This window comes from Aethalodelphis obliquidens, unplaced genomic scaffold (assembly GCF_003676395.1).
Source record: "Aethalodelphis obliquidens isolate GAN/ISIS:26980383/991018 unplaced genomic scaffold, ASM367639v1 scaffold52, whole genome shotgun sequence".
NCBI lineage: Eukaryota > Metazoa > Chordata > Mammalia > Artiodactyla > Delphinidae > Aethalodelphis > Aethalodelphis obliquidens.
Genome location: NW_020837996.1, coordinates 15,200,630 through 15,227,421, shown reverse-complemented (window position 1 = coordinate 15,227,421; position 26,792 = coordinate 15,200,630). Strand labels below are relative to the sequence as shown.

The 26,792-nt window shown below is 43.6% G+C and overlaps 1 protein-coding gene and 1 long non-coding RNA gene across 3 annotated transcripts in view; one reads left to right on the top strand and one right to left on the bottom strand.

The window, feature by feature from the left end:
* LOC113608281 (uncharacterized) overlaps window positions 1-22,914 on the top strand; it is a 26,131-nt gene extending 3,217 nt beyond the window's left edge. Inside the window, exons 2-6 of the long non-coding RNA XR_003428292.1 lie at window positions 1,290-1,341; window positions 2,166-2,310; window positions 13,142-13,195; window positions 18,315-18,381; window positions 22,388-22,914. This is a non-coding gene — a long non-coding RNA (uncharacterized LOC113608281). The remainder of the gene's footprint in view (window positions 1-1,289; window positions 1,342-2,165; window positions 2,311-13,141; window positions 13,196-18,314; window positions 18,382-22,387) is intronic.
* IL12B (interleukin 12B) overlaps window positions 21,849-26,792 on the bottom strand; it is a 16,947-nt gene continuing 12,003 nt past the window's right edge. The window contains exons 6-8 of one of the 2 annotated variants that reach the window (XM_027084409.1): window positions 25,463-25,620; window positions 23,992-24,123; window positions 21,849-23,041 (exon numbers count right to left, since the gene is read on the bottom strand). In XM_027084409.1, coding sequence (XP_026940210.1) covers window positions 23,992-24,123; window positions 25,463-25,620 — 290 coding nt within the window. In that variant the 3' untranslated portion in view covers window positions 21,849-23,041. The remainder of the gene's footprint in view (window positions 23,042-23,991; window positions 24,124-25,462; window positions 25,621-26,792) is intronic. The other variant, XM_027084410.1, reaches the window with a different exon arrangement.

Here is a 26,792-nt window from a genome sequence, read left to right as displayed (position 1 = left end):
CTATGCATGATTATTTTTATTTTTAAGGGCTATTTTATTTAGGAAATAAATGTAATTTTTAAAGATTATATAAAATCTCACCACCTAAAGATAGCCACGATTAACATTGTGATGTACTTCCAAGCTTTTCTCTATGTTCATGTGTGCTGGTGAAATACATGTAAAAGAATGGCAAGGTATTGCCTCTGTGGCTCTCTGTGCTTGAATTAGCCCATGTGGTTATTTTCAGATCCATATAGTTAGAAAGCCTCTGGAAGCAGAGACCATATTTCTTTTTCTTTTGAATTCTTTCCAGGTACATAGTAGGCCTCTGTTCTTGGTGGATATATGACAAATGTGAGTTAAACTGGTGAATGTGTAAACAAGCTATAAACTATGCACTTACATAATGTCATTATTTTAAACATTTGCTTCTTTAAATGCTTCCAACTGTAACAAGACTCATGACAATACAAGATATGTATTATTTCCCTTTTCTTTTTGCATCCCTGCATATTGATTTTTTCCATCTACCTTTATAGGAGGATATATTGAAATAAGGAAAATATTTTCATGAAAGCTTAGTGTAAAGAAGAAATTTGTAAATTCTAGTTACTGATGTGATTTTGGATGGTTGAACTGCTATAGTTTTATGGCTCATGATATACGAGAGAGTTTCATTTGTTTCTTAGGTACATTGTTTAGTGTAGTAGTAACCTGATTCATGTAGTTTACAAATGCTTTCACCAGGCAATAATAGAAGTGCACACAGTACCATATCTAAATGCCATAATCCTTTCTCATAAATTGATAGGGAATTCTGGGAGCTCAAGACTAGGTGATTGTTCTGATTAGGAGTACACTGATAGGTATCATACTAATGCCACTGAGCAGCAAATCATCAAAAGCAAAGTGCCACAGTATGCCTGCTGCCGTCCAGTTCACTGAGTAACTAACTAAGCATCCCCACATCCAGCCCCACTGTGGGACCAAGGGAATGTGCATGGGAGCCCATGTCTCTAGGAAGTCCTTCCAGGGCCACTAATCACTGACACTTATCAAACAGGGCCCAAGATGGGCCCGTATTATCATTGCTCCATCACGCAGCTGTAGCCTGCATGAGAAGGTAGTGAGGTCTGCTAGGTGATCCAAGACAGGGAAGGTCCTTTGGTCTGAGTGATTAGAGGAACTCAGCTGAGTCATGTGTTGGAGTGCAAGCTTGGATCTGAAACAATCTTTTTTTTTTTCCTCGTGTTGGTTATCTACTTTATTTTAAATATTACATTTTTATTTTCTCATGGAATACAAAGGTGACCTTTATTCAAATGGTGAAGAAGAATGACTTCTAGATGATGTCCAAAGGTGATACAACTTTTTTTTTTAACATCTTTATTGGAGTATAATTGCTTTACAATGTTGTGTTAGTTTCTGCTGTATAACAAAGTGAATCAGCTATACGTATACATATATCCCCATATCCCCTCCCTCTGGCATCTCCCTCCCACCTTCCCTATCCCACCCCTCTAAGTGGTCAGAAAGCACTGAGCTGATCTCCCTGTGCTATGTGGCTGCTTCCCACTAGCTATCTGTTTTACATTTAGTAGTGTATATATGTCCATGCCACTTTCTCACTTCATCCCAGCTTACCCTTCCTCCTCCCCGTGTTCTCAAGTCCATTCTCTTCGTCTGCATCTTTATTCCTGTCCTGCCCCTAGGTTCTTCAGAACCTTTTTTTTTTTTTTAATTCCATATATATGTGTTGGCATACGGTATTTATTTTTCTCACTTACTTCACTCTGTATGACAGACTCTAGGTCCATCCACCTTACTACAAATAACTCAATTTCGTTTCTTTTTATGGCTGAGTAATATTCAATTGTATATATGTGCCACATCTTCTTTATCCATTCATCTGTCGCTGGACACTTAGGTTGCTTCCATGTCCGGGCTATTGTAAATAGAGCTGCAATGAACATTATGGTACATGACTCTTTTTGAATTATGGTTTTCTCAGGGTATATGCCCAGTTGTGGGGTTGCTGGGTCGTATGTATGGTAGTTCTATTTGTAGTTTTTTAAGGAACCTCCATACTGTTCTCCATAGTAGCTGTATCAATTTACATTCCCACCAACCGTGTAAGAGGGTTCCCTTTTCTCCACACCCTCTCTAGCATTTGTTGTTTGTAGATTTTCTGATGATCCCCATTCTTGGATCTGAAACAATCTTGAAAGCACCACGTAGATGGAGCAGGGCAGGGCTTGGCCCTGACGAACATGGGAGTCGACAGACCCAAGTAGGATATCCAGTCCCACAACTTATGTGGGGTCTAAGGTAAGAAACTTAACCTCTCTGTATTTATTTCCTATTGCTGCATAACAAATTACCGCAAACTTAGTGGCTTAAAACCACACACGTTTAGTCCCTCATGATGTTAGGAGTCTGAGCGTGGCTTAGTTGGATCCTCTCTGTTCAGAGTCTCATGAAGCTGCCACAAGGTATCTGCCAGGCTGGATTTAATTTGGAAGCTTACTGGGGAAGAATCTGCTTCCAAATTCATTCAGGTTGTTGTCAGAATTCATTTCCTTGAGGCTGTATGACTGAATATATGACTGAAGTCCCCCACTTTTTGGTGCTTGTCAACTGCCCTCAGGTTCTAGAGGCTTTCTGAAATTCTTTGCCACATGAGCTTCTCCCATATGGCTGCTTACCTCATCAAACCTGCAGGGAGAGTCTCTGAGTGCAGCCTGCTAAAACAGACTTGTCTTATGTGACATGAGGTAATCACGGCAGTGACACCCCACCACATTTGCCATGTTCTGTTAGAGCCAAGTGACAGGTCCCTCCCACACTCAGGGGAGGAGATTACACAAATGTGTGAACACCAGGAGGTAGAATCATTGAATTATTTTATGGTCTCTCTGCCACAGTCCCTGAGCCTAATCTGTAAAGTAGTATAAAAATAAGGGTGGTTATGCGGATTCAAAATGAGATAACATGTAGCAGGTGTTTGCATGGGTGCCTGACACATAGTAAGCATTCAGTAAATGTCAGTGATGATGATGGTGACAATCATTGGTGATAACCAATGGCTATCCTGATAAATGCTTACAATCTTCCTAAATCATGGGGACCCTTGTAAGAACTCATGAGAGTATACAGAATTTCAAGTTTTGAACTTGTGTTTTTCAAAGGAGAGTGTCAAGTCAGTTGTCTATGTGATATGGGGAGGATGGTGATGGCATTGATTATCTAAGGCAGTACAAAATTCAGGAATAATATCTAACTTGACTTTGAAATAAATTGTAAGGTTTTTTTTTCTTTCTGATTATTTTTGCTTAGGCAAATTATTCCATATTACAGAGGAACTCTAATTACTCTAATTTACTTCATTCCTTCCCTATTGATGGACATTTAGTTTGAATCTATATTGTTACCAACAGTGCTGCAATCAACACCCTTCTATGTATTTTCTGTACATTTGTGTGTTCCTGTAGGAAAAAGTTATTCAACCATTAACTGACAGCTTGTTATGTATCGTATCAGACATTGTGCTAAGTGCTGAGTAAATAAGACAGATATGCTACCTTCCCTCATGGTCCTTATAGTCAATTAAAGATTACAGGCATTAAACAGGCATTAAATAATTCCAAGTATGGGGTGTGTGTTATAGGAGGACCTAATATAGTAGGGAGGAGGGTGAGTATGTTGCAGGACAAGGGGAGCAAGAGAACGGTCATGTCCCTGGTCTTGGGTGAGTCCCTAGAATGGGTGCCATGTGAGGGTCCTTGGCTTTGCCCAGGAAAGAATTCAAGAGCAAGCCAAAGCAAAGTGGAAGCAAGTTTATTTAGAGAGATACACATTCCATAGGCAGAATGTGGTCTGTCTCAGAAGGCGAGAGCAGCCCTGGGATATGGGGTTGTTAGTTTTTACGAGCTGGGTAATTTCACATGCTAACGAGAGGGAGGAATATCCTAATTATTTGAGGGAAGGGGTGGGGATTTCCACCCCTTCCCTCAAATAATTGGGCCACTGCCCACTTTTTTGCCTCTTATGGTCAGCCTCAGAACTGTCATGACTCTGGTGGGTGTGTCATTTAGCATGCTAATGTATTACAGTGAGCATATAATGAGGCTCAAAAGCTACTGGAAGTCACATCTTCTGCCATCTTGGGCCTAGTTGGTTCTAACCAGTTTTTGCTGTATCCTGTTTTTCTCAATAGCTCTGTCATTCTTTTAATGGTTGCACCCTTCTCCCTCCCTTTCCCTCTCAAGGTGAGGTCAGATGCAAGGACATGAAGGTAGCAAAATTTGGAGCGGCCAGAGAAAACAGATAGGCCATCTCCAGAAAAGGGATAAAATCTTGTGATCCAGGGCATGAGGATTTTGACAACATTCCTGGGGCATGGGATTAAGATGGGGAAGGGTCTGGTCTTTGGTTGTCACTTAGCCACACTGGTATCTGCTAAAGTCTCTGAAATCTACTCTGGACCTTGGTCACTGGTCCACATGGGTCATTGCCACCTCAACCCTTGTTCCAAGTCAGGTCCAGGGATGTTCCTTGTTATGCTCCGTATTTCTGCTGAATGCACAGAATTTCTGCGTTTCCTCAGCCTTGAATCACTCTGTGAAGCTAAAACCCTGTGCTATCCCAGAGCCACTCTCAGCAGACTTAATAATTTCAGCCTTCTCCCTTCACAGAAGAGGAAGCTGAGCCTCTGGGAGACTGTCTAGATTCTCTCTGCCTAGGCACACCACATGGACATTTCTTCTCTGAGATCATGGTACCTCTAGTGGGCACTACCTAAGAAGTGAGGCATGCCTTCACTTTGCTCTCTGATCTCATGAACCTTCATGGATAATTCTCCATGTTCCCCTCCTGGGCTCATTTTTCCTCATACACTCCCTCGTCCTCAATTCCAAAGAACCTAATCTTCTTGGGAGGAAGCTTTGATCTAATTCATCACCTATGTTCCCAAATTTGTTGCATGGCTTTTGAGATTCAAAAGCCCAAAGCCAATTACTTTGTTCTCTCCTCTTCTCTGAGGTATCCATTCCCCAAGGCAATGAATGCCTGAATGAGGGAGAAGAGCAAGAAGTGCAAAGAAATACAGGGAAAAAAATGTTTAATATTTCAAATTTATCAATCCATCATAAACGGTATGTTGCATCCGGTAGCCATGCAATAAATATGTGTGTGTTTGAATCTGTTAAAGGATCAAACAGTTTTCGGAGGGACTTTCTTGATGCCTTTAAATCAGGCTGTTAGGGAATATTTTCCTTGGGAAAAGATGATTTATGAGTGGCAATCACTGATAAAGAAAATTTTGTTTAATACTCACTTTCCTTGGATGCATCTAAGCCCTAAAGCAAGAATTACTTAAGTTTAAAATTAGGTACATGAATATTCATAGCAGCATTACTCATAAATAGCCAAAAAGTGGAAACAACCCAAATGTCCATCAGCTGATGAATAGATAAATATAATGTGGCATGTCAATGCAATGCAATAAAAAGAATCCATACTGATACATGCTATAACACGTTTGAACCTTGAAGACATTATGCTAAGGAAAAGAAGGAAGTCACAAAAACTGCTTATCATATAATTCCATTTATATGAAATGGAATAAGCAAACCCACAGAGGCAGAAAGTAGATTAGTAGTAGCCTAGGGCTGCCAGGGGAGGAGAGAAATGTTGGGATTGGGGATGATGGCTAAGCGGTGCTGGGTTTCTTTTTGGAGTATTGGAAATATTCTAAAATTGATTATGGTGATGGATGCATAACTCTGTGAATATACTAAAAGCCATTGAATTGTATGCTTTAAGTGGTCAGTTACATAGTGTGTAAATTGTACTCATTATAGCTGTTAAAAAAAACTTGATATTTAAATTGTAGTAGCTTCAGTTTATAGAGTTAGAAAAGTGAAGCCTAAGATGAGAGTTTGTTTCTATGTATTTGAATAACTTTTTCATTATTTAAAAGTGAAATGTTTTCCTTTTTGTAGATCTAGGGCTGAATGTAAACTCACAATTTCCTTATTGGTATATATTAGCCTTTTGGGGGTCAGTACTCAGTATTTCTCTTACCCAATGAAGTTTTATTACCGAACACTAGTTTGTGTGCCTGACACGCAGTGAGGCCAAACAAACTGAAATGCCACAGTTTGGGTCAGAGAAAGTGTTACTGAGTCCAAGTTCACTCTGGTCACCACACGACAGACCAATAAATTGGGAGACAGGTGTTGAGGCAAGGAATAGCGACTTTATTCAGAAAGCCAGCAGACCGAGAAGATGGTGGACTAGTGTACCCAAAAAACCATCTTACTGGGGTCTGGATGCCCGTTTCTTTTATAGAACAGAGAGGGGGAGGAGGTGAGGAAGTAAAGTAAAAAGGCCATTTATCTTGCAAAATATCTCCTCACTTGGCCCTCATTGGGGAGGGGATGTATTAATTTCTTCTTTTCTGCAGCCATTCGCAGGTGGGCAGGGTCAGAATGTCTCTCTGTGAGCTGAACAAAGGCCTTTTAGTTTAACAGTCAGGCAGAGGGACAGGGTTCCCTGTGGCAGGCCATTATGTATGCTTATGGCTATAGACAGTGATTATAATAGCAAAAGCAACGAAAAGCAAAGGTTAAAGTAAAAGAAACAGAACCAACACGGAGTCAGAATTTGCTCTTCCCTGTTACAAAAGGTTTATTGCATGGCCAAGCAAGGAGAACCAGTGGCTCACACTCAAAAAATCCGAACTCCCCAGTGGTTTTCAGGGAGAAGATTTTATAGGCAAAATTTGGGGTGAGGGCTGGAGGGTGTGTAACTGTTTTCTGATTGGTTGGTGGTGAGGTAATAGGGGGTGTTACAGGATTGTCAATCATCAGCTTTCTGGTTTCAACCAGTCTGGAGTCTCAGCATGTATAGTTACCATCTTGCACCTGGGTGGAGGCCTTAGTTACTGCAGAAGAATTCAAAGATACTGTTATGTATATCCCTTGAGGAGGAACCAGGACCCTGCTTTAATAGCTGCACTACTGTTTCTTGATTGCTCCTCCTTTGTTTCTGCATTCCCTCACTTTCCCCGATTAGCAACTGTTTGAATCTGCTCTTTGGAACTAAGGGAAAGTCTAGGAGGCTGAATGAAGCCTATTTCCTACAAACGAGAAATGGAGGACACACAAAGGATTTGTACCTGAGAGGGTCCCACAGGGTCCTGCTCGGTTTCAGTTTCAAAATTTACAAAATTGGGGCTTCCCTGGTAGCGCAGTGGTTAAGAATTCGCCTGCCAATGCAGGGAACACGGGTTTGAGCCCTGGTCCGGGAAGATCCCACAGGCCACGGAGCAACTAAGCCCATGCACCACAACTACTGAGGCTGCACTTTAGAGCTCGCGAGCCACAACTACTGAAGCCCGTACGCCTAGAGCCCATGATCCGCAACAAGAGAAGCCACTGCAATGAGAAGCCCGCGCACCGCAACGAAGAGTAGCCCCCGCTCACCGCAACTAGAGAAAGCCCGCGTGCAGCAACGAAGACCCAACACAGCCAAAAGTAATAAACAAATAAAACAAATAAATTTATTTTTAAAAATTTACAAAATTGAAACTATTCAGATTTAATTTTCAGAATTTATTTATGTACAGAAAATATACAAACCAAAAGCATTTGAAGGCAATAGTGAATTTTTCTGACAAGTGATACAACATTTGTAGTTTTCATGTCATGATCCAGTTAAATCCATTTTGTTTTATTACTGAACCAGATTTAGGTCTGCTTGCCTGCTCAGTAAAGCCAATCTACTGACACCAGGTTGTGTGAAGGAAAGTGCTGTGTTTATTGCAGGGTGCCAAGCAAGGAGTCCAGGGCAGCTAGTGATCTAAACTCCTCCATGGGTTTCAGCAAAGGATTTTTAAAGGCAGGGTGAAGGAGGGGTGTCCCAGGGTATGTGATCAGCTTGTACACAATTCTCTGACTAGTTGATGGTGAGGTAACAGGGTGGTGTCACAGGGGTTAACATTATCAATCCTTAGGCTCCAGTAGGTCTGGGGGCTACATGGTCATCAAGTAGTTAATTTCTTTCATTTGGGGGGTTTTAACATCTGTAAAACAACTCAGTGAATATGATAGGGACAGAGTAAAGGGACAAAGTAGGTGATTAAATAGTTAGTCCCACTAAGGGATTGTAATTAAAGAAAAAAGTTTGGGAGACCCCTGTAAATTAATGATTACTGAAGAAAGCTTAACCACAAAACCAAGCAGTCTTGCTTAGCAACAAAACCATGCAACAGAAGTATGAGACATGCCCCAAAAGAATATAACAATGGTGGCATGAGACCCACATCCTGCCCAGTGAGCTAGTAAGTTAACGATTCCTAGAACATGCTCCTCTGCGCACACCAAAAAAAAAATATAAGGAAAAGGTGACAATATACTAAAACCTGAGATGACTTGCTATTTTTAACATATGTTGTTGCCTTTTTGCTTATTTCAATTGTGCCATGACAGTCCCAGCTTGACCATGTAAGGACAAGAAAACTCCCCTGCCTGACGTGGAGGAGGAGCTGATGATGGAAGCGTGACATCTACCCAAGAATGAGGAAGAAGGTGGCCTTCTCCCTACTTTTCCTTTGATTATAAAACTGTAGCCCACTAAGTTCTCAGGGCATGGCACCCTCTCACCCTCCCACTTGTAAAAGGTGTCCTATTCTATTTTTTTGGCTGAGTTGGGTTTTCATTGCTGCGCGTGGGCTTTCTCTAGTGGCAAGTGGGGGCTACTCTTCGTTGCGGTGTGCAGGCTTCTCATTGCAGTGGCTTCTCTTGTTGCAGAGCACGGGCTCTAGGTGTGTGGGTTTAAGTAGTTGTGGCACACGGGCTTAGTTGTTCCACGGCATGTGGGATCTCCCCGGACCAGGGCTCGAACCCGTGTCCCCTGCATTGGCAGGCGGATTCTTAACCACTGCATCACCAGGGGAGCCCAAAAGCATCCTATTCTAATAAATCACTTCTTACCTATCACTTTGCCTCTCACTGAATTCTTTCTGCACTGAGACATAAAGGACCAGAGCTTCTTTGAGCCCCCTAAATGCCACCTAGCGATTTCAAATGTGCATCAGATACTGTTATCTAAGTACTTCAGAGAGGAGCTAAAGCAGAGGATATGGGGGAAGGCCCCATAGGGTCCTGCTTGGTTACACTTTTTTCCCCTGCTCCGTCTTCTCTTATTATCCATTATTCCGGTAGAAAGAGCAGGCTGTCTAAGTACAAGTGGCTGGGGTGAGAGTTGGTAGCAATATAATTCAGTTGCTGGGCCAGGCAAGCATGTTTTGAAGTCTGACCTCTTCAATACAATAACATTTTTGCATGATTAAGTCTGCACTGTTTGTTCCAAAACATTACCTTGCAAAGCAGGATGGTCTGTGCCTAGACAGCGTCCCAAGCTTGGTTCTCGTGGTTTGTGAACAAGGATCTGAATACTGAAGGCTTGTATGGAGTTGACCATGGACTGGATCAAGCACAAATGGCCACACCAGGGATGCGCACAGGGAAGTGGGACAGCCATGCCTCACATTTCCTATGATATTAGCGCTAGCAGGTTCTGCCTCTAAGGACCCAGGGCTTATAGGCCAGGGCACATCAATGCATTTGCAGACTCTAGAATCACCATTAGAAAATCACGTCCTCCAAGGCTTATGGAGAGGCTGCCTGTCCCTCACAGAGCTTGTGTGGACAGAGGATGGACTTCAGTTTTAGATTATGGCTAATTGGAAAATATTTTACTTTCTGGACTTTTTGAGCAGGGTAATCACTCCTCCTCCAAGCCCCTAAGCGGCCCCCTTTAACTCCACTGATAACAACTGCATGAAAGTGTCTTTTAATTTTTAAATACATGTTCGAAAAATACAGAGAAGTCGAAAGAAAGATATTTTTTAAAAAAACATACTAAGATACACCCACTGTTATCACTTTAGTATATATTAGTGCTGTCCAACAAAAAGAAGATGAACTAGAAATATGAGCTGTGCTTGTAATTTTAAAATTTCTAGTACCACATTAAAAAAAGGTTAAAAGAAACAGGTGAAATGAATTTAAATAGTACTTTAACTTAATATATACAAAATATCGTATCAACAGATGATCAACATTAAAATTAATGGGATATTTTACATTCTTTCATACCATATTTGAAGCCTAGTGTGTATTTTGCTTGTATAGTATATCACCACATTCCAAGTGCTCAGTAGCCACGTGTGGTCAGTGCCTGTAACATTGAACAGTTCAAGGCTGTGTGTGTGTGTGTGCGCGCACACACACACGTGCGCACTGTGAACCTTCACTCAAATTTGGTTCCAATGTTGTACCAAAGGAGGGAGCACTCAGCCTCTCTTACCAGCGTGCCCAGGTGTGCGTGGGGGGCAGAGATAAGAGGGAGACGCGAGGCTTAAAAGCTGTCGGTTGTCAGTCAACAAAAAAAGGACCTCTCTCTGTGTGTGTGTATATATATATTAATATCTGTCTGTCTATCTATCTATCTAGTTATATAAAGTATTCTTCCAGATGAGGAAAGATATTCAAAACTACATGTTAAAAAAATTAAGTGGGGGGTAAATTGGAAGGCACAAAAAGCTTAAGACTTAGCAGAAGAAGACTGTTTTATATATAGCAAAAATGGACCAGTTTGGGGATGGACACACAACAACCACTCCCACTAGCAAATGCGGCCCAATCATGGCTCCTAAGACAGAACTGAGACCTGGGGCACTTACTTGCTGCTCCTTTTCCTGGAACGTTCTCCATCCCCCTACCCCGGGCTTCTCCCTAACTTCTTTCCGTCTCTGTCAAGTCTTACCTCCTCTACCTCATCTGAGAGGTCATCCTATTCGTTGACACCATCTGAATAGAGGTTCCCTTGCCCCTGTTATTCTCTCTTCCCTCTTGGCTTCATGTTTCTTTGAAGCAGCCACCACTTACAGGATTTGTTATTTTGTTTGTAGTTGATCTCCCCCATGAAACTGGAAGCTCTGTAGGGCAGGGGTTCAGGTCTTTTTATTCACCACTTTGGTCCCAGCACTTAGAGAAGAGGCTGGCACACGGTAGGTTCTCAGTGTGCGGTTGTTGAATGAATGCCTGATTGATTAGGAGAAGGAAAGGTTGTGGATACTTGGAAAGAGGAGCCAGCAGGCCCCACCATTGGTGCTAATAAATGTTTTCATAAAAGACGAAGTCATGATTTTTCTTTTTTTAAGAAAAGCAATTTTGTTTTCAAGTACCTAGAATGATATTAGGCTAACTAAGGATTTCTGGAATGCTTTGGGATTTCTTTTAATGAATAGATGAAAATTATATCTAATTAGCATTAATTTTTATGTGTAAATGGGTACATCCAAATTGTATGAAAGCAGTTCTCTTGAATAATTTAAACATCCTCTTCACCCTACAAAGCATTTAGCACACTCTTCCCTCAAAGATTTTATTAATGGGAACTGAAATCATGAGGTCGAAATGCAAAATAAAAGATTTTTTTTCTTTATGCAGGCACGCAACTGAATACCTCAGAAGTGGGTAGACCCAAGAATCAGATTATAGGGATCCTGGGAAGTTAACTCAATGGCCTCTGATAACCTCAAATTTATTTAAAAAAATATAGGAAGAAGGGAAAGCCTTCTTTGTTGTAGAATTCAAATTAATATATAAAGAATGATGGAAATAGAAAATCACCATTAGGCAAAACTATTGCTGCAGGCAGATGTCATCACTGTATGCTAAAATTAGTGGGTGAAAGTATGATGAGAAAGAGGATATTAACACAGCCTCAGAGTATCTCTCCACAAGATAGCTATATTAATTCTCAAGGGAAAAACAGAACCTTCACAGTGGAGAATCATGGGAGACACCACCTACACCAGGTGATCGAAGTTAACATCACCAGTCCTGAGGATCTGTGCATTAACTCTGAGGACCACCTGATGTGATTCACTGAGAAGGCACAATATCACTGCGTGGGATCCTTGGCAAAAATGCAGAATCCACATTTTTTTTTTTTGACCATGCCCCACAACATGTGGGAGCTTAGTTCCCCAAGCAGGGATTGAACCCATGCCCCCTGCATTGGAAGCGTGGAGTCTTAACCACTGGACCGCCAGGGAAGTCCAAGAATCCACATTTAATCATGAGGAAATATCAGGCAAACCCAAACTGAGGGACATTTTACAAAATAACTGATAGCTGCTCTTCAAAAATGTACTGATAACGAATGATTAAGGAAGATCAAGGAATTTGGATTTGAGGTGATGATGGGGACATGAAATTATATACCATGTTGGATCCTGGTTTAGATCCTGGGCCAGAAAAAGGACATCGGTGGGACAATTAGCAAAATTTGCATAACATCTATGGATTAGTTAATAGTCTTGTATCAACGTTAATTTCCTGGTTTAAATACTTGTACTAAGATTATGGATGATGCTAAACTTAGGAGAAGGTGGGTCATAGTTATAAGGCAACTCTTATACTATTTTTGCAATTTTTTTCTATGTCTGAAATGAATTCAAAATAAAAACTCAAAAAAAGATAGGTGTATTTACTTGGTAATCTGAACTAAGCATAGTAATAATGTTAACAGTAGTAATACTAGCTGTTATGGGTTGCATTTTGTCCCTCATTCCAGTTCACAGGTTGAAGTTCTAATACTCTCAGGAATGTCACCTTATTTAGAAATAGGGTCACTGCAGATGTAATTAAGTTAAGGTGAGGTCATACTGGAGTCGGGTGTCCCCCTAATCCAATATGTCCTTACAAAAGGGAGAAATTTGGACACAGGCAGGAACACAGGGAGAACACCATGTGGAGATTAAGGCAGAGATTGGGGTGATGTAGCAGAAGTCAAGGAACGCCAAAGATTGCCAGCAAACCACCAAAAGCTAGGAGAGAGGCATGGAACAGAGTCTCCCTTGCAGCCCCTAGAAGAAATCAATCTTGCCGACAGCTTCATCTTGGACTTTGAGCCTCTAGAACTGTGAGGCAGTAAATTTCTGCTGTTTAAGCCACCTGGTTTGTGGTACTTTGTTACATCAGCCCTAACAAACTAGTACACTAGTTAGCATTTATTGAGAACTTAGAACGTTGAGCTCTTCACATGCATTATCTCATTTTATCTTCACCCCATCCCTTTGCAGAAGGCGTTATTATTGCTTCCAATTTATAGCTGAGAGGATTGATGCATAGAGTGGGTAAGTAACTTGCCCTGGCTCACACAGCTAGCAAATGGCGGGGTGGGTTAAAACCTCTATAGTCTGACACCAGCATATTCCTATCCACTGCACACACTTCTGGATTCCAATGACAAAGATTTCTTATGGGATGTGAAATGGTTACCTTTGATTAATTTCTCTCTGTACATCATATATAAATTCCAGAGATGAAAAATAGTCAAGTGCACACGTGGGTACCCTATCCTTTTCCTTACCACCCATTCCTCCACAACCACCCCAGCCTGGTGGAATCAAATGTCTGCCTCCTTGGAAACACTGAACTTCCTATGTCTTAGTTCTCCCAAGAAAGGAGTGTTAGTCATTAAGGAGAGATTCCATTTTGAATGTGAGCAACTAATTTAAGCGAATATTTGGGATTAAACTCAGTCATTCAGATACATGGGAGACTGCACTCTGGGGCAGTGGAGCTACTTAAAAAAAAGTGGAGAGCAAACATTTCCTCTATTTTAAAGCAAAGAATCTGAGAGAGAATTGCCCACTGGGTTTCATTTGTTTGCCTTCTTGAGTCATTCCTTCATTCAATTAACGTTTATTGAGCACCCCTGGGCTTCTTGGCGCCGGGCTCAGCCAGCATAAACTGACAAAGAAGACAGTCCTAGCTTTCAGTTAGTCTCTCATTCAGGGTTGGTCCCAAGGCAAAAAAGCTGGAGGTGAAAGCTTTTGAAAACAAATCCCCGTTTCTCAGTTCGTAACCCATCTCCTCATAGGCATTGTTTTCTGAACGACTGAAGCTAATTTTCTTCTATTACATGCTGGTGATTCCCAGCTCCCTATCTCCAGCCAAATTTCACTTACAGGCTCCAGATCCATATATCCAAAGTTTATTGGATGCTCCAGTTGGTTGTCCCATATATATGTCCACAGATGGAACGTGGAACTCATCATCTTTATTCCCTAATCTTTGTACCTTCCCCATCCTCCTCCTCCCCTCTCAGTGAATGGTACCAACAGTGACCAAATTGATCAAGTCAGAAACCTCTCAGTTCCGTGTAAGTCAGGACTGTTTATTTATGCTGAGGCAACATTCTGTGTCTAGCTCAGTCTTGGACCGTGTACTGTGGAAGATACTAATAACGACGTGATGAGCGAATGAATGAATGGGCTTCATTCTTGCATCCTTGATTCTTCTCTCTTAGCACTCATGTCCAACCCATAGGCCCTGTCACTTCTCTCCATCATTTCTTTCAAAGTAGTCCTCTCATCTCCATCCCTTACCAGCATTTTCCCAGTCCAAACTGTCACAATCTCTCACCTGGACCACTACTGTGACCTTTACCTGGTCCTCTTGGCTTCTCTCTTGCCACCACCCAATCTGTTCTCCATGTAGCAACTTGAGTGAACTGGTAGAAACAGAAATCTGACCCCATCACTTCTCTGCCTAAAACCCTTCAATGACTTTCTGTTGTCATCGTGATGAAGCCCAAGCTTGATATTTGAGGACCCACTTAATTTAGTTCCTACTTATCTCCCTATCCTTATTTTTCATCTTTCTCCTTTCCTTCTCCTCCTCCCCTACTTTGCTTCAGCTAAAATGAATTTTCTGCTGGTTTCCAAACATATCTTTCCCTCTTCCAGACTTGTGCTCATGTTAGTTGCTTCACCTGGCAATTCCTCTTAATTCTTAAAGCCACAGCCTGGGTACTTTGGGATCTTGTTTTAGTTTGCTGCAACAAATGGCCTATATTTAGCTGCTTGCAGTAATACCCATTTATTATCTTGCAGATCTGAAGGTCACAGGTCTAGGTAGCTTTGGCTGGGTTCTCTGCTTAGTGTCTCACAAGGGCAGGGCTGCATTCCTTTGTGGAAGCTCTGGGGAACAATCTGCTTACAAACTCTTTCAGGTTTTTGGCAGAATTTAGTTCCTTGTGGTTGTAGCAGTGAGGTTCCCATTTCCTGGAAATGTGACCCCTCCATATTTAAGCCAGCAATGGCAGGTCAAACCCTTCTCATTCTTCAAAAGTCTGTGACTTCTCCCTCTAGTGCCATCTTTTTGACTTTTAAGGGCTCATGTGATTACACTTGTTCCACCTGGATAATTTGGGATAATCTCATCGTAGCCACAGGTGCTAAGGACTAGGGCATGGACATCTTGGGGGAGGCATTATTTTGCCTATCACAGATGCCCACCTTCAAATCTAGGTTCTGTGTCCCTCCCTTTTGCTCCAGTGGCAGGCACTGCTGGTTGCCTCATGAATAACTATTTCCCACTCTCAGCTACTTTCCTGCTATCAGAGCCTGCCTCTCACTTTAGAGGGTGAAAATGCCAGGTTTTTGCTTTCCCAGACTCTCTTTTAGGTAGGGCATGTGCACATCTGCCGGAGGACTCTGGGAAAGATGTCTTCTCTGATTAAAAAAAAAAACTTAGAGGAGAATGGCCTTTCTGATCTTCAGCCATGGTACTATGAGGACATGATGTTGGGGGCTGCAGAAGCCATCTCGAGGGGCACACGTGAGGACAAAAGCCAGCACACTGGAGCTAGTGGAGAAGAGAGTTGAGAGGAGTCAGAGTTCTTGATGACATCATTGAATTACTGAGTTACATCCCACCACAACTTACCTCCAGGCTTTTTCTTAGGTTGCCCTAATTGTTTGTTATTGCTCAAGCCACTTTTTAGTGGCTCAAGCCACTTTTTAGTTGACCTGCCCACCTTGCTCATGTACTCTCTCCTGCACCTATGTACCTGGCACAGTAAACACCTAGCAATTATTGGCTGAATGAATGAATGAGTGAAAGCTCTCCCTCTCCTTCAATTTCCTCTACTCCAAGTACTCTCACTATGACAAGGGCTGCCATGTATGGTTGGGCAGGCTGTGTCCTGCACAAGGGTCCCTGGTCTAGGGGGCAAATAAGGGCTGAAATCTAGCCTGTTCTCCACTTGGTAAGCCAGCAACCTGGCATGGGGCCATGCCTGCCCAGGGGAAAGGACACTTTTTTTCTTATTAGCGGTAAGGTACTCTAGGCTAGTAGCAGTACTGTGGCAGCCTAAATTCTGACTTTTCTTTTCTGATAGGGTGCATGCCCTTGCCATTTGTTTTCCACTCTCCCAAGGAGTAAAGCAGAGGATCCTCTTTGGGTCCTGAACACCATGTTCCAATGAGCGCAGTGACTATTTTGAGAAACTGATTAGTACTAAAGTGCTTGTGGAGCGCCTACGTTTTAATGTGCAGCCCTTCTCTGGCAATAGGCTGGTCATTTTAACACCAGTCTTCTGGAAATTATAACTTAATATAACAGGAACTGCCAAAATGGGAGTCAGGAGACCCAAATTCAAGCGTCAGCTCTGGCATTAATCAGGCTCTGACTGCTTGGGTAAGGCAGCAACATTCTCTGGCTTTCAGTTTCCTTACCTATAAAACTAGAGGTTCTGGGCTTCCCTGGTGGCGCAGTGGTTGAGAGTCTGCCTGCCGATGTAGGGGACACGGGTTCGTGCCCCGGTCCGGGAAGATCCCACATGCTGCGGAGCAGCTGGGCCCGCCATGGCCGCTGAGCCTGCGCGTCCGGAGCCTGTGTTCTGCAATGGAAGAGGCCACAACAGTGAGAGGCCTGTGTACCACACACACACACACACACACACACACACACACACACACACACAAAAACCTAGAGGTTCTCAAACTGTGTCCTGCAGACTTTAGGGATGTTGAGGTGCCACCCCAGGGCTCTCAATGGTGAATAGGGAGGTGGGACTGAGTGGGTGGGAAGCTTCAGTCAGAGCAGTTCTGCTTTTGTTTGCTTTACATGTAGGACTTTATAAAAAATTAATTTTTAATTATGCAGGAAATCTACTAATATATCCTTCTGGTAAGGAATTAGAACATTGTAGACACAATTAAAGCCCCTTTGGTACCCATCCTCCCCAGTCCCCTTGTATGTTGGAAATTCATTTAAGATTTCCATTTGAACAAAGGGATCCTGGCTCAAACAAGTTAGAGAACCACTGGTCTGGTTAGCCTCTAAGGACCCCAAAAGTGCAAAAAAGGGGGATTTCAGAGAAAAGGGCAAGCCACTGCTGGAGAATGTTCCACAAGGTTGAGTGGAAACCCATGCAATGGTTTGCTGAAATGCAGTGTTGCTCTGGGTGCTGTAATTTGGGGGCAATGTCACTGCTGTGTACTGGCAGTGTACCCAGGAGAGGGCTGTTGGGTGGGAGGACATAGATTTATGAGTTAGAATGGAAAGGCTTGTGTACATGTCCCAAACCTGCCCTCATTTCCACGGGGAGGGAAGATGAGGTGGCATTAGGACTGCTTCTTTTGGGCCTGACTTCAGAAAAACAGCAAAAGCAACTAACATTTGTTGTATACTTGCTGGGTGCTGGGTGCTCCGAGCCTGGTCTCAGGTAGCCCTCACAGCATCCCTGGGAGGTGATGGCACTGCCAGCATACTTGTTTTAGAGGTGAGGACACTGAGGCAGAAAGAGGTTAAGGAATTGCCTAGGGGCACATCACTGGTTAGTAGGGTGTGGGGACTTGAGCCCAGGGCCAGATGCACCCCACCCCCACCACTCTGCGCTACTACGTCCAGGCACTGCCTGCTGCCATCTTAACTCCATCCCACCTGTTTGAGTGCTGGGTGTAGGAAGGGCAGAGCTGACTGGACACTGTGGTTTGTCTAAGATTTATCCCCCTGACTTTCCCTCTCCCTCAAACTCCAGGGCCATGAGCAGAATGCTCAGTTCCCTGGAGCTCCCCTCGCTCAGGTTAGCAAGCAGCCAGGGAAGACGCCAGGTGGGCTCGAGTGAGGGGCAGTGGAGAGCCGGTTTGTGCTCCTTATGAAAGGAGATGGGAGATTAGCAAGAAGCTGCAGAGCCCTGCGGCCCATCCTGCACGGGCCCCCACCAGGTGAGAGGATGAGCACGACTGCAGGCCCCGGGATCCAGGCCTGCGTGGAGGAAAGTGCAAATCAATTCTGCTTCCTGCAGAAGGAGGCTTTTCAGTATGCGTACCTGGTCTCCTCCCGCTTTGGCCCGAATGCTGATTTTATTTTTGCATTTTATGAGCTTGAGAGAGGGAATTCATTTCCTTGGTATAATATGAGCCTCTGGAGTAATCTTGTCCAAATATATTTTGCTCACAGATTCTGTCCTGGAAGAGGGGCCATACTGAAATGAAATGGAAAGAGATGATTAAGACCTGATTTATAGGTAAGGTGAATTGGAAGATTTAAGCCAAATTATTGCATCCAGGAAGGTGAAAGGGAATGACAGCCTCTTCATAGGAGCTGGAAACCTTTATAAAAAGAAATATTTAGGGTGCACGTACTCTTATGCCAGCCAGGCTATATTTTAATATATTCCACCATGTTTGTCCCCTTTTTCTCTCTCTCTAGACTGTACAATCCCCGAAGGCAAGACTGGGTTCATTGCATCTTGGGCAATTTTATTTATAAGAAAGGGATTCTACACTGCAGAGGCTTTTTAATCTCAAGGGACTGAGCTGTCTCTTTCTTCCCCCTTGGCTGATTAATACTGCCTCCATCCCAACCTAGTTCTTAGAGGCATTGGGGCCTCCTAATAATGATTCCTCCATCTCCCCACCCTCCAAAAGCACAGGGTCTAGAGTTATGCTTCTTCCAGGTGATAAGTAGTATGGTAAGAATATTAACACCAAGCTTTTATTGAGTACTTCCATGGATCAGGTATTTTTAAAAAACTAATTTATTTATTTGTTTTTATTTTTGGCTCTGTAGGGTCTTCGTTGCTGTGCTCAGGCTCTTTCTAGTTGCGGCGAGCAGGGGCTACTCTTCCTTGCGGTGTGCATGGTGTGCATGCTTCTCATTTTTGTGGCTTCTCTTGTTGCAGAGCACGGGCTCTAGGCGCACGGGCTTCAGTAGCTGTGGCTCGCGGGCTCTAGAGCGCAGGCTCAGTAGTTGTGGCGCACGGGCTTAGTTGCTTCACGGCATGTGGGATCTTCCAGGACCAGGGCTGGAACCTGTGTCCCCTGCACTGGCAGGTGGATTCTTAACCACTGCGCCACCAGGGAAGCCCTGGATCAGGTATTTTTCTAAGCATTTTCTAAGTGTTATTTCATTTAATCCTCACAACTACCCTGTTAGATAGGGACTGTTATTATCCCATTTTACACATGAGGAAACTGGGGGCTTGGGTTGCTCAAAATCACAGAGCTAGTCAGTGGAAATAGCTACCATTTTCTGGGTACTTACTATGGACCAGGAATTGTGCCAATCACATTAAACCGGTGATCTCATTTCATAGTGCTCTTAACCCTCAGGAAGTGGCCTCCAGTGCTTAGAATTTAAAGCTTAAGCCTTTGGAAACCACGTGGGGGCAAGGTCTTTTTCACTCCTGTATCCAGAAAGTAGAGGATGGTGCCAGGGGCAGAGTGATGAACAATGTTTGTGGAGTGAATGAAGGAACAGCAAAGGTGTCTGTCCTATGGGAGCTACTTGCCCAGACCACCCCTCAACACACACACACCAACACATGTGAATCCTCCTGACACTCAGGTTGCCCTTGCAGCAGGCTTCCTGACCGTGGCTACCTCTCTGCAGGCAGGTAGGGTATCACCAGGACCCAACCTGGCATCGTTGGAAATCAAGTACTCCAGGCCTTCCCCAAGGTCGCACCAGCTGTAAGGGGCAGAACCAGATTTTCTGATGTCAGTCCCTTCCTGTGCTGGCCTGGCTCCTTTTTCTGACTTGGCCAACAGCCTCTCATAGATGAGGATCTGAATGTTTAGGAGGATGTCTTTATTCAATTTTCAGTTTATTCATTTTCTATTTTAAAAACAGAGAGTTGTTGTTTAATGGGTACAGAGTCTGGGAAGAAGAGTAAGTTCTGGAGATGGATGGTGGTGGTGGTTGTACAACAATGTGGCTGTACTTAATATCACTGAGCTCTACACCTAAAAATGGTTAAAATGGTAAATTTTATGTTGTGTGTATTTTACCACAATTAAAAAAACACAAATATGGGTCTGCTTTTCTAACACAACAAGACGGCTGGGGTAGGTACTCACAGGGGTTGGTTCAGTTCCTTGATGATATCACTAGGGTCCCAGAGTCTTTTTATCTTTCCTGTCTTAGCATGATGGCTTCTATCCTGGGTGCAAGGCATACTCTGAGACTTCTTAAATTTCATCTGCTGAAGAGAGGAAGAAGGAGGGGAAGGGTGATGTAAGCCATAGCTCTGTCTTTTAACAGAAAAACCCCCAGAAGAATTTTCTTACATCTCATGAGCCAGAACTGGGTCTCATGACCTTGCTGGGCAGCAAGAGCAACTGGAAAAGTGATTACTTAGCTTCCCAACCTTTGAGCTGAGGAGGGACATCAGGGAAGAAGGCAGTTGGGAGTGAGAACTGATTGTGTCCAGTGACCTGCCGAAGGTTACATGGTCACATAGCAGGGCTGGGTAGGCCCAGGGCCCAGGCTCCCGGTGCCCCGTCCTGAGCTCTTTTGCTAGGACATTTGATGCATTTGTAGTGGCTAGTTTCCCAGTAGAAAGGACTGTCCTGGAGAATATTTTTCAAAGAGAAAAACTCTCCATTGCTTACATGTAACTGAAATTAATCAACTGCTAAGAGGCTGTGTTAGGAAAGCACTGGGCATTGGTGGAGCCAGGGCACCTGAGCGGTGCCCCAGGCTTGCCAGAAGTTTTGGGAAATGTCCCCAGGTCTCTGTGCTTATGAAATGCGATTATGTTTTTCTTGTTTACTGTTGTTCATTAAGTGCCCAGTAAGCATTTTGGTATCTCTAGATGAAAGGCCCTTAGAAGAATGCATAGTTGTTACTAACCACCCATGTGCTATCAAGTGTGGGTTTACTAACACAAGATGATATGTTTCAAATGTTGGATTAGAATGATAGAAATTTTACACTATCCCTCCAGGCCAGGAGTAGAGTGCAATAAGGGGTCCAGGTGACACTTAAAATAAGGAATGTAAACAAACATCCCTATTATAATTACCTTGCCATTGCAAGGAAGCCAGATGTGTGCACTTGGCTTTTGAAGATAGCAGAGAATGGACACCATTCTCTCTGATCCCACCACTTGTTCTTTTCGTGGCCAGGGCCTGCCAGTTCCAAGGAACTGGCAGGCCCTGGCCATCCTTTGAGCCCAAAGTGGGCACCTCCCCTTCTCTGTCGAGTCTTCCTGGGTGACTCCAGGTTATACTGATCCTTCTTCATTTTTACCCCAGGGCACCATATACACCATGTACACTGAATATTTTCACATTTCGTGGTATTGAAGTTAACTTTTCATCCCAGTCTTATAGGCTTTGCCAGGAGTGGGCACTGTTTCGGGGTGGCAAACCCAAAGTGTTTTGGAACTCCTCAACCCCAGGGCCTAGCCATTGGCCAGACAGATGGCAAACCCTCCATAAACACTGGAGTTGGACCTATGGGATGGGCTGCCCATGGCTCTATCAGGTGGGAAATTTGTTTCATGATGCTTTGGAAACCAGTAGAGTTGATTCCAGGTTAGAAGGTGACAGAAGCAAGAGTATCCAACCCCTGAAGGGGCATAATGCAGTTTAGTGCCCTTGCAGAGTCCCCCGTGGTCAGATCACAGGGACATTTCCTGAGCTTGGCAAGACACTGACTTTCCTATAAAGGGAAAGGGCCCATTGTGCAAAACCAGAAATGAAATTGCTTCATGGTGGGGCAGTCCTTCAATGGTAAGGGAAAAATAACACAGCCCTGGTAAGCGTGGGAACAGGATACCCAGTCAACTGAGAAAGCCCAAAATATTATTGCAAAGAAGAGTTATATTTTTATTCACCATCAGAATATAAAAATAAATAAGTAAACAGAAAATAAATGGAATCATTTTACAAAAAGCACATTCATTACTTAAAAGTAGCATTTTAATGGCTCGGAACTTTCTAGTCGTATCCGCTTGTCGTGTTCCCTCATGCTAACAAGTAAGAGATTCATGGCTGTTTTCTCCGCATCTGTCTGCTTCTTTGTGTGCCTATTAAGGAACAACTGGCAATTCTGACAATTTTGTCCTTAGCCATAACTACACTTGTCTTCTCTCTTGAATCATAAGATCTTTTTACTTTCCAGGCACTTACGATATCTCCACGTCATTCTCCTTCGTCTTACAGATAGAAGGGGGCAGGGGCTGTCAGGAAGGGTGAAGCTGAATTTCAATTCCAATCATCATTTTTAGCTCTTTCTAATTTCAGGCATCCAAAGACTAAACTTGTTCAGAGGTGCAAACAGCTCTGAATTATCACCACTACTTCAAGGAAGTCTTCATGGACACGGGAACTAATATCTGCTCTCCAGGACCTCCTCAAAGAGTTTGTATCTCCATGTCTATTTAACTATCTCTTGTGTTCTAATCCATTACAAATATATTATGGCGCTGGCATCAGAACACTGTGTTCTTACTGGTTGCCATAAAACTGATGCACTTGCAGCCTGCCTCGATTGAAAAGTTGTCAGTATAAATAACACATAAATTCACATTTTGCATAATAGGGCCCATTCCTTATAAATCAGGTCATGAGTATATGAAACATATATCTTGGCACACAAATGTTAAATAACAGTAATAAATTAATAAATACATAAATTACTTAAATAGGTAAATAACATAAAAGTCAGCTGTGACCTGCTAGCTGTAAACTGTATAAATAAATTAGCTGATTGTTTCGGTGGGCATTTAGCATTTAAATATAAAAATACAGCAAAGACATCTTTATAATCGTAAAAAAAAAAAAAAGCAAATTGGTAGAAAATATCTTTAGGGGGAGGGTCCTGTTCCATTGTACCTTTTAAAAATTTAGCATAATGTCTTCCACTTTTCTTCCAAAGTTTCATCCTGAGGTTAAAACCTGAAAAAGAATGGCGAGTGTCTATGAGGATTTGAAATTCAGTAGCAAACCCTTCTTATTTCACACAACACATTATCTGGGGCAGTTGGATTTTGGGGGTTCCTCGTCAGAAGGGTCCAGCCCTTTCTTATGTGGCCTAGGATTTTGCTGATACCATGCTTACCAGAGGCTATCTTGAGAGTTTTCTTTTCTTTTCTTTTTTTTTTTTTTTTTGGCCGTGCATTGAGGCATGTGGGATCTTAGTTCCCCAACCAGGGATCGAACCCGTACCCCCTGCGTTGGGAGCACGGAGTCTTAACCGTTGGACCACCAGGGAAGTCTCGAGAGTTTTCTTATTTATTTATTTATTTTTTTGTGGTACGCGGGCCTCTCACTGCTGTGGCCTCTCCCGTTGCGGAGCACAGGCTCCGGACGCGCAGGCTCAGCGGCCATGGCTCACGGGCCCAGCCCCTCCGCGGCATGTGGGATCTTCCCGGACTGGGGCACGAACCCGTGTGCCCTGCATCGGCAGGCGGACTCTCAACCACAGCGCCACCAGGGAAGCCCTCGAGAGTTTTCTTAAAAGAATATCTGATCATGTCATTTCCTTTCTTAAAGCCCTTCAGTGGCCCCCAGTGGTCTCCAGATAAGATTCTAATTCCTGGAAACAGCTTGCAGGACACCTATGCTCTGACTCTTGGCTACTTCTCTCTCCCACTGCCTTCCCTTCCGGAAGGGCAGGACCTGTGCCTGCTTTCTTTACTGCAGTGTCCCTGTGCCCAGCATACTGCTTGGAATACTATGGGCATCAATAAGTATCTGTTAATGAACAAATGTATGTTTCTGCCTCTGGTGACTGCGTGTTGGGCATCCCACCCCCTCTTTCCTGTCCCACACAGTCCCCACCATTGTCCTGCACCTGGGTACAACTGAGTGTGCAGGGCTGGGCTGGGCTTCGCAGGCTTGCTCACCTAACTGCAGGATACAGATGCCCATTCGCTCCAGTATGAGCTGTAGTAGCGGTCCCGGGCTTGCACGCGGATGTTGGCATTTTTGTGGCACGTGACCTTGGCTGAGGTTTTGTCCGTGAAGAGTTTATCTTTCTGCAAAGGAGAGGGAAATTTTTGGCAACGCAATCACAAGGTGGGCTGGGCATATTTTGGCAAAGTACAATCTCCCAAAACAGCCACACCTTGGTCTGAGGGCACCACACTCGCAGTTCATAGGGGTGTGTGTAGAACTTGTGCCACCTACTGACAGCAGCTCTGAACACAGATGCGGCTTTTCTACTTTATAAGTCCAAAGCCCTGAGGGAGAAATTGTTTGGTCCAGTTTTCATCTTTCTAGCACAGTTGCCTTGCATGAAGGCCCCATGTGCACACACCGCAGTACTAGGTCAGTGGTGGGACTGAGACAGATTTGCTGTCCCCTGGATATTCTGAAATTCCATATCCTGATCCTTTTATCAGAATAAAATCTGTGTTCAAGCCCAGGCATTGCTATTTATTAGCTATGTGGACACAGGAGAATATCTTAGACTCTCTGTTTCTCAATTCCTCATTTGTAAGAGAGGGATAATAATACTTACTCCCTCATAGAGTTGTAAAAGTTAAAGTAGCAAGGTATTTAACCATGCAGAAAGTGCTCTATAAATACTACCTATTAATAATATAGATCTTATATTGGGAAGTACATATCAAGATTTTAAATAATTTTTAGGTAAAATCTACTCCAGAATAGCCCTTCCCTTCCACAAAAAAATTCTCAGGGAGTACCTGAATCACTGAATTTCTACCACGTGCTAAACACTGTGCCGAATAAGGCCTTTGTTTAGTGATTTCTAAAACTGGCCCAAGGAGTCTCAGGCTCTATAAGAGGGCCTCTAGAACCTTGGGATTATGATGCTCAGGCAAGAAAGTTTGAAAGCCATTGTCTTAGCCAACATTCTGTTCAATAAGATAATTTCACAATATATGGAACAGCCGGGAATTATCTATTTTGGATGAGACACAGCATGAATGTTCTATCACCCATTATATTTGTCAATTTGAAACATTTTTAGGCTCCTAGAGCCCAGATTTCCTATATCAGGACCAATTCTGAGAGCAAGATAATGTTCAACCATACTGGTGGCAGTAGGGTGTTAGGTGCATGGCCTTTGTGTCCTGGTTGTGCCACTTTCTAGCTGGGTGACCTTGGGCAAGTCACTTAACTTCTCTGAGCTTCAAAATCTTCACTAGTGAAGTGGTACGAGTAACACTGCCTGCCTTTCTAGGGTTACTGTGAGAATTAAGTGAGATACGCAGGGAAAACCCTTAGCACTGTTTCAGGCACATAGAAAGTGCCAAATAAACATTCGCTGCTATTATCATCATTAATCTCCTTGATGTGGGCCTACATAAACCTGACTACAGAATAGACAGCACCTGAATCACATCTTACCCTTTCTCTCTTGTTCTTGCCCTGGACCTGAACACAAAATGTCAGGGAGAAGTAGGAATGTGGGGTGCTCCAGGTGTCAGGGTACTCCCAGCTGACCTCCACATGCTGGGAATTCTTTAATGGCTTCAGCTGCAGGTTCTTGGGTGGGTCTGGTTTGACTGTGGAAGAGAGAGAAACACCCTTTATTTTGCTAATGGGGCTTTGGGGTAACATAGTTCTGGCTTCTGGTCCCCCTTTCGCCTTTGACCAGCTCTGAGTCCATATCATAGTTACTTAACTTCTCTGAGCACCTGGTTGGCAGACGTGAGACACCCCTGCGGCTGGCGCTCACGCTGGTGCCTGTACAAGGCAGCCGTCACCAACTGCTGCCTCCTCTATCGCTGAACCTGAGAGAGGCTCAGAATCCTTCTCATCCCTGCGCAGTCACAGGGGCCCTGGTGGTGGAACCACCTCTGCGTGGTGCTCAGAGGAAAGTTCTTAGATACAAGACACTCACGTCTGGGCTTGCAGTGAAGGACCACCCTCTCTGTAATCAATCCCCCTCTGCACCAAACTCGGAATTGGGCTGAGCCTCTTGCTGGGGACCAGATGAGAGATTTTCCACTTAGTGCTCTTTCTTTAGCCCTTTCGTGGAATCTGACACCGACTTGTCCTGTGGCGGTTACAGCCAAATTGTCTCTATGCTCGGTCACTCATTCATTCAATAAAAAGCCCCCATTATGTGACAGCCACTGGACTGTGCATGGAAAGCACAACAGTGAGTGTCAGAAAGACTCTGTCCTCGAGTAGTGTACATTTTTCTAGGAGGGGAGGGGGAGGGGAGAGAGTCCATGGAATGGGCTTGGGCTCTCTGGATCTAGCACCTCTCCACACAAAGACCAAGACTCCTAGCAGATGCTCCACAAATATTCTTTCCTCTTCTCAACACAGTGGCATTTTCTTTCCTTTAGGACTCAGCTAAATGCCACCTCCTCATAGAGACCTTCCTTGGTACCCTATGTGAACAAGACCCCACCCTCTCCTTTCCACCAAAGGCAATCTCCCCACAAATGCTAGAGCAGCTTCTGTGATTCTATCACTTTTTATTTCATGATGCATGTTCACTGGATAAATGGTAAAGGAAATGACAAATGGCAAAAATCTCCATCTTCCAACTGAAAAAACAGACATCCATTTTGGAGGGGTTTATATTCCAATAAAGAAATCTCTTTTTCAAATGCTACAGAAAGATTGGTTGGGAATAATTGCAGTTAGTAGGGGAAGCTCTGGTTCTGCATATGAATGTTATGCTTGAGGGGCTGCTCTTGAATTCATCATGGAAGGGGCCTGA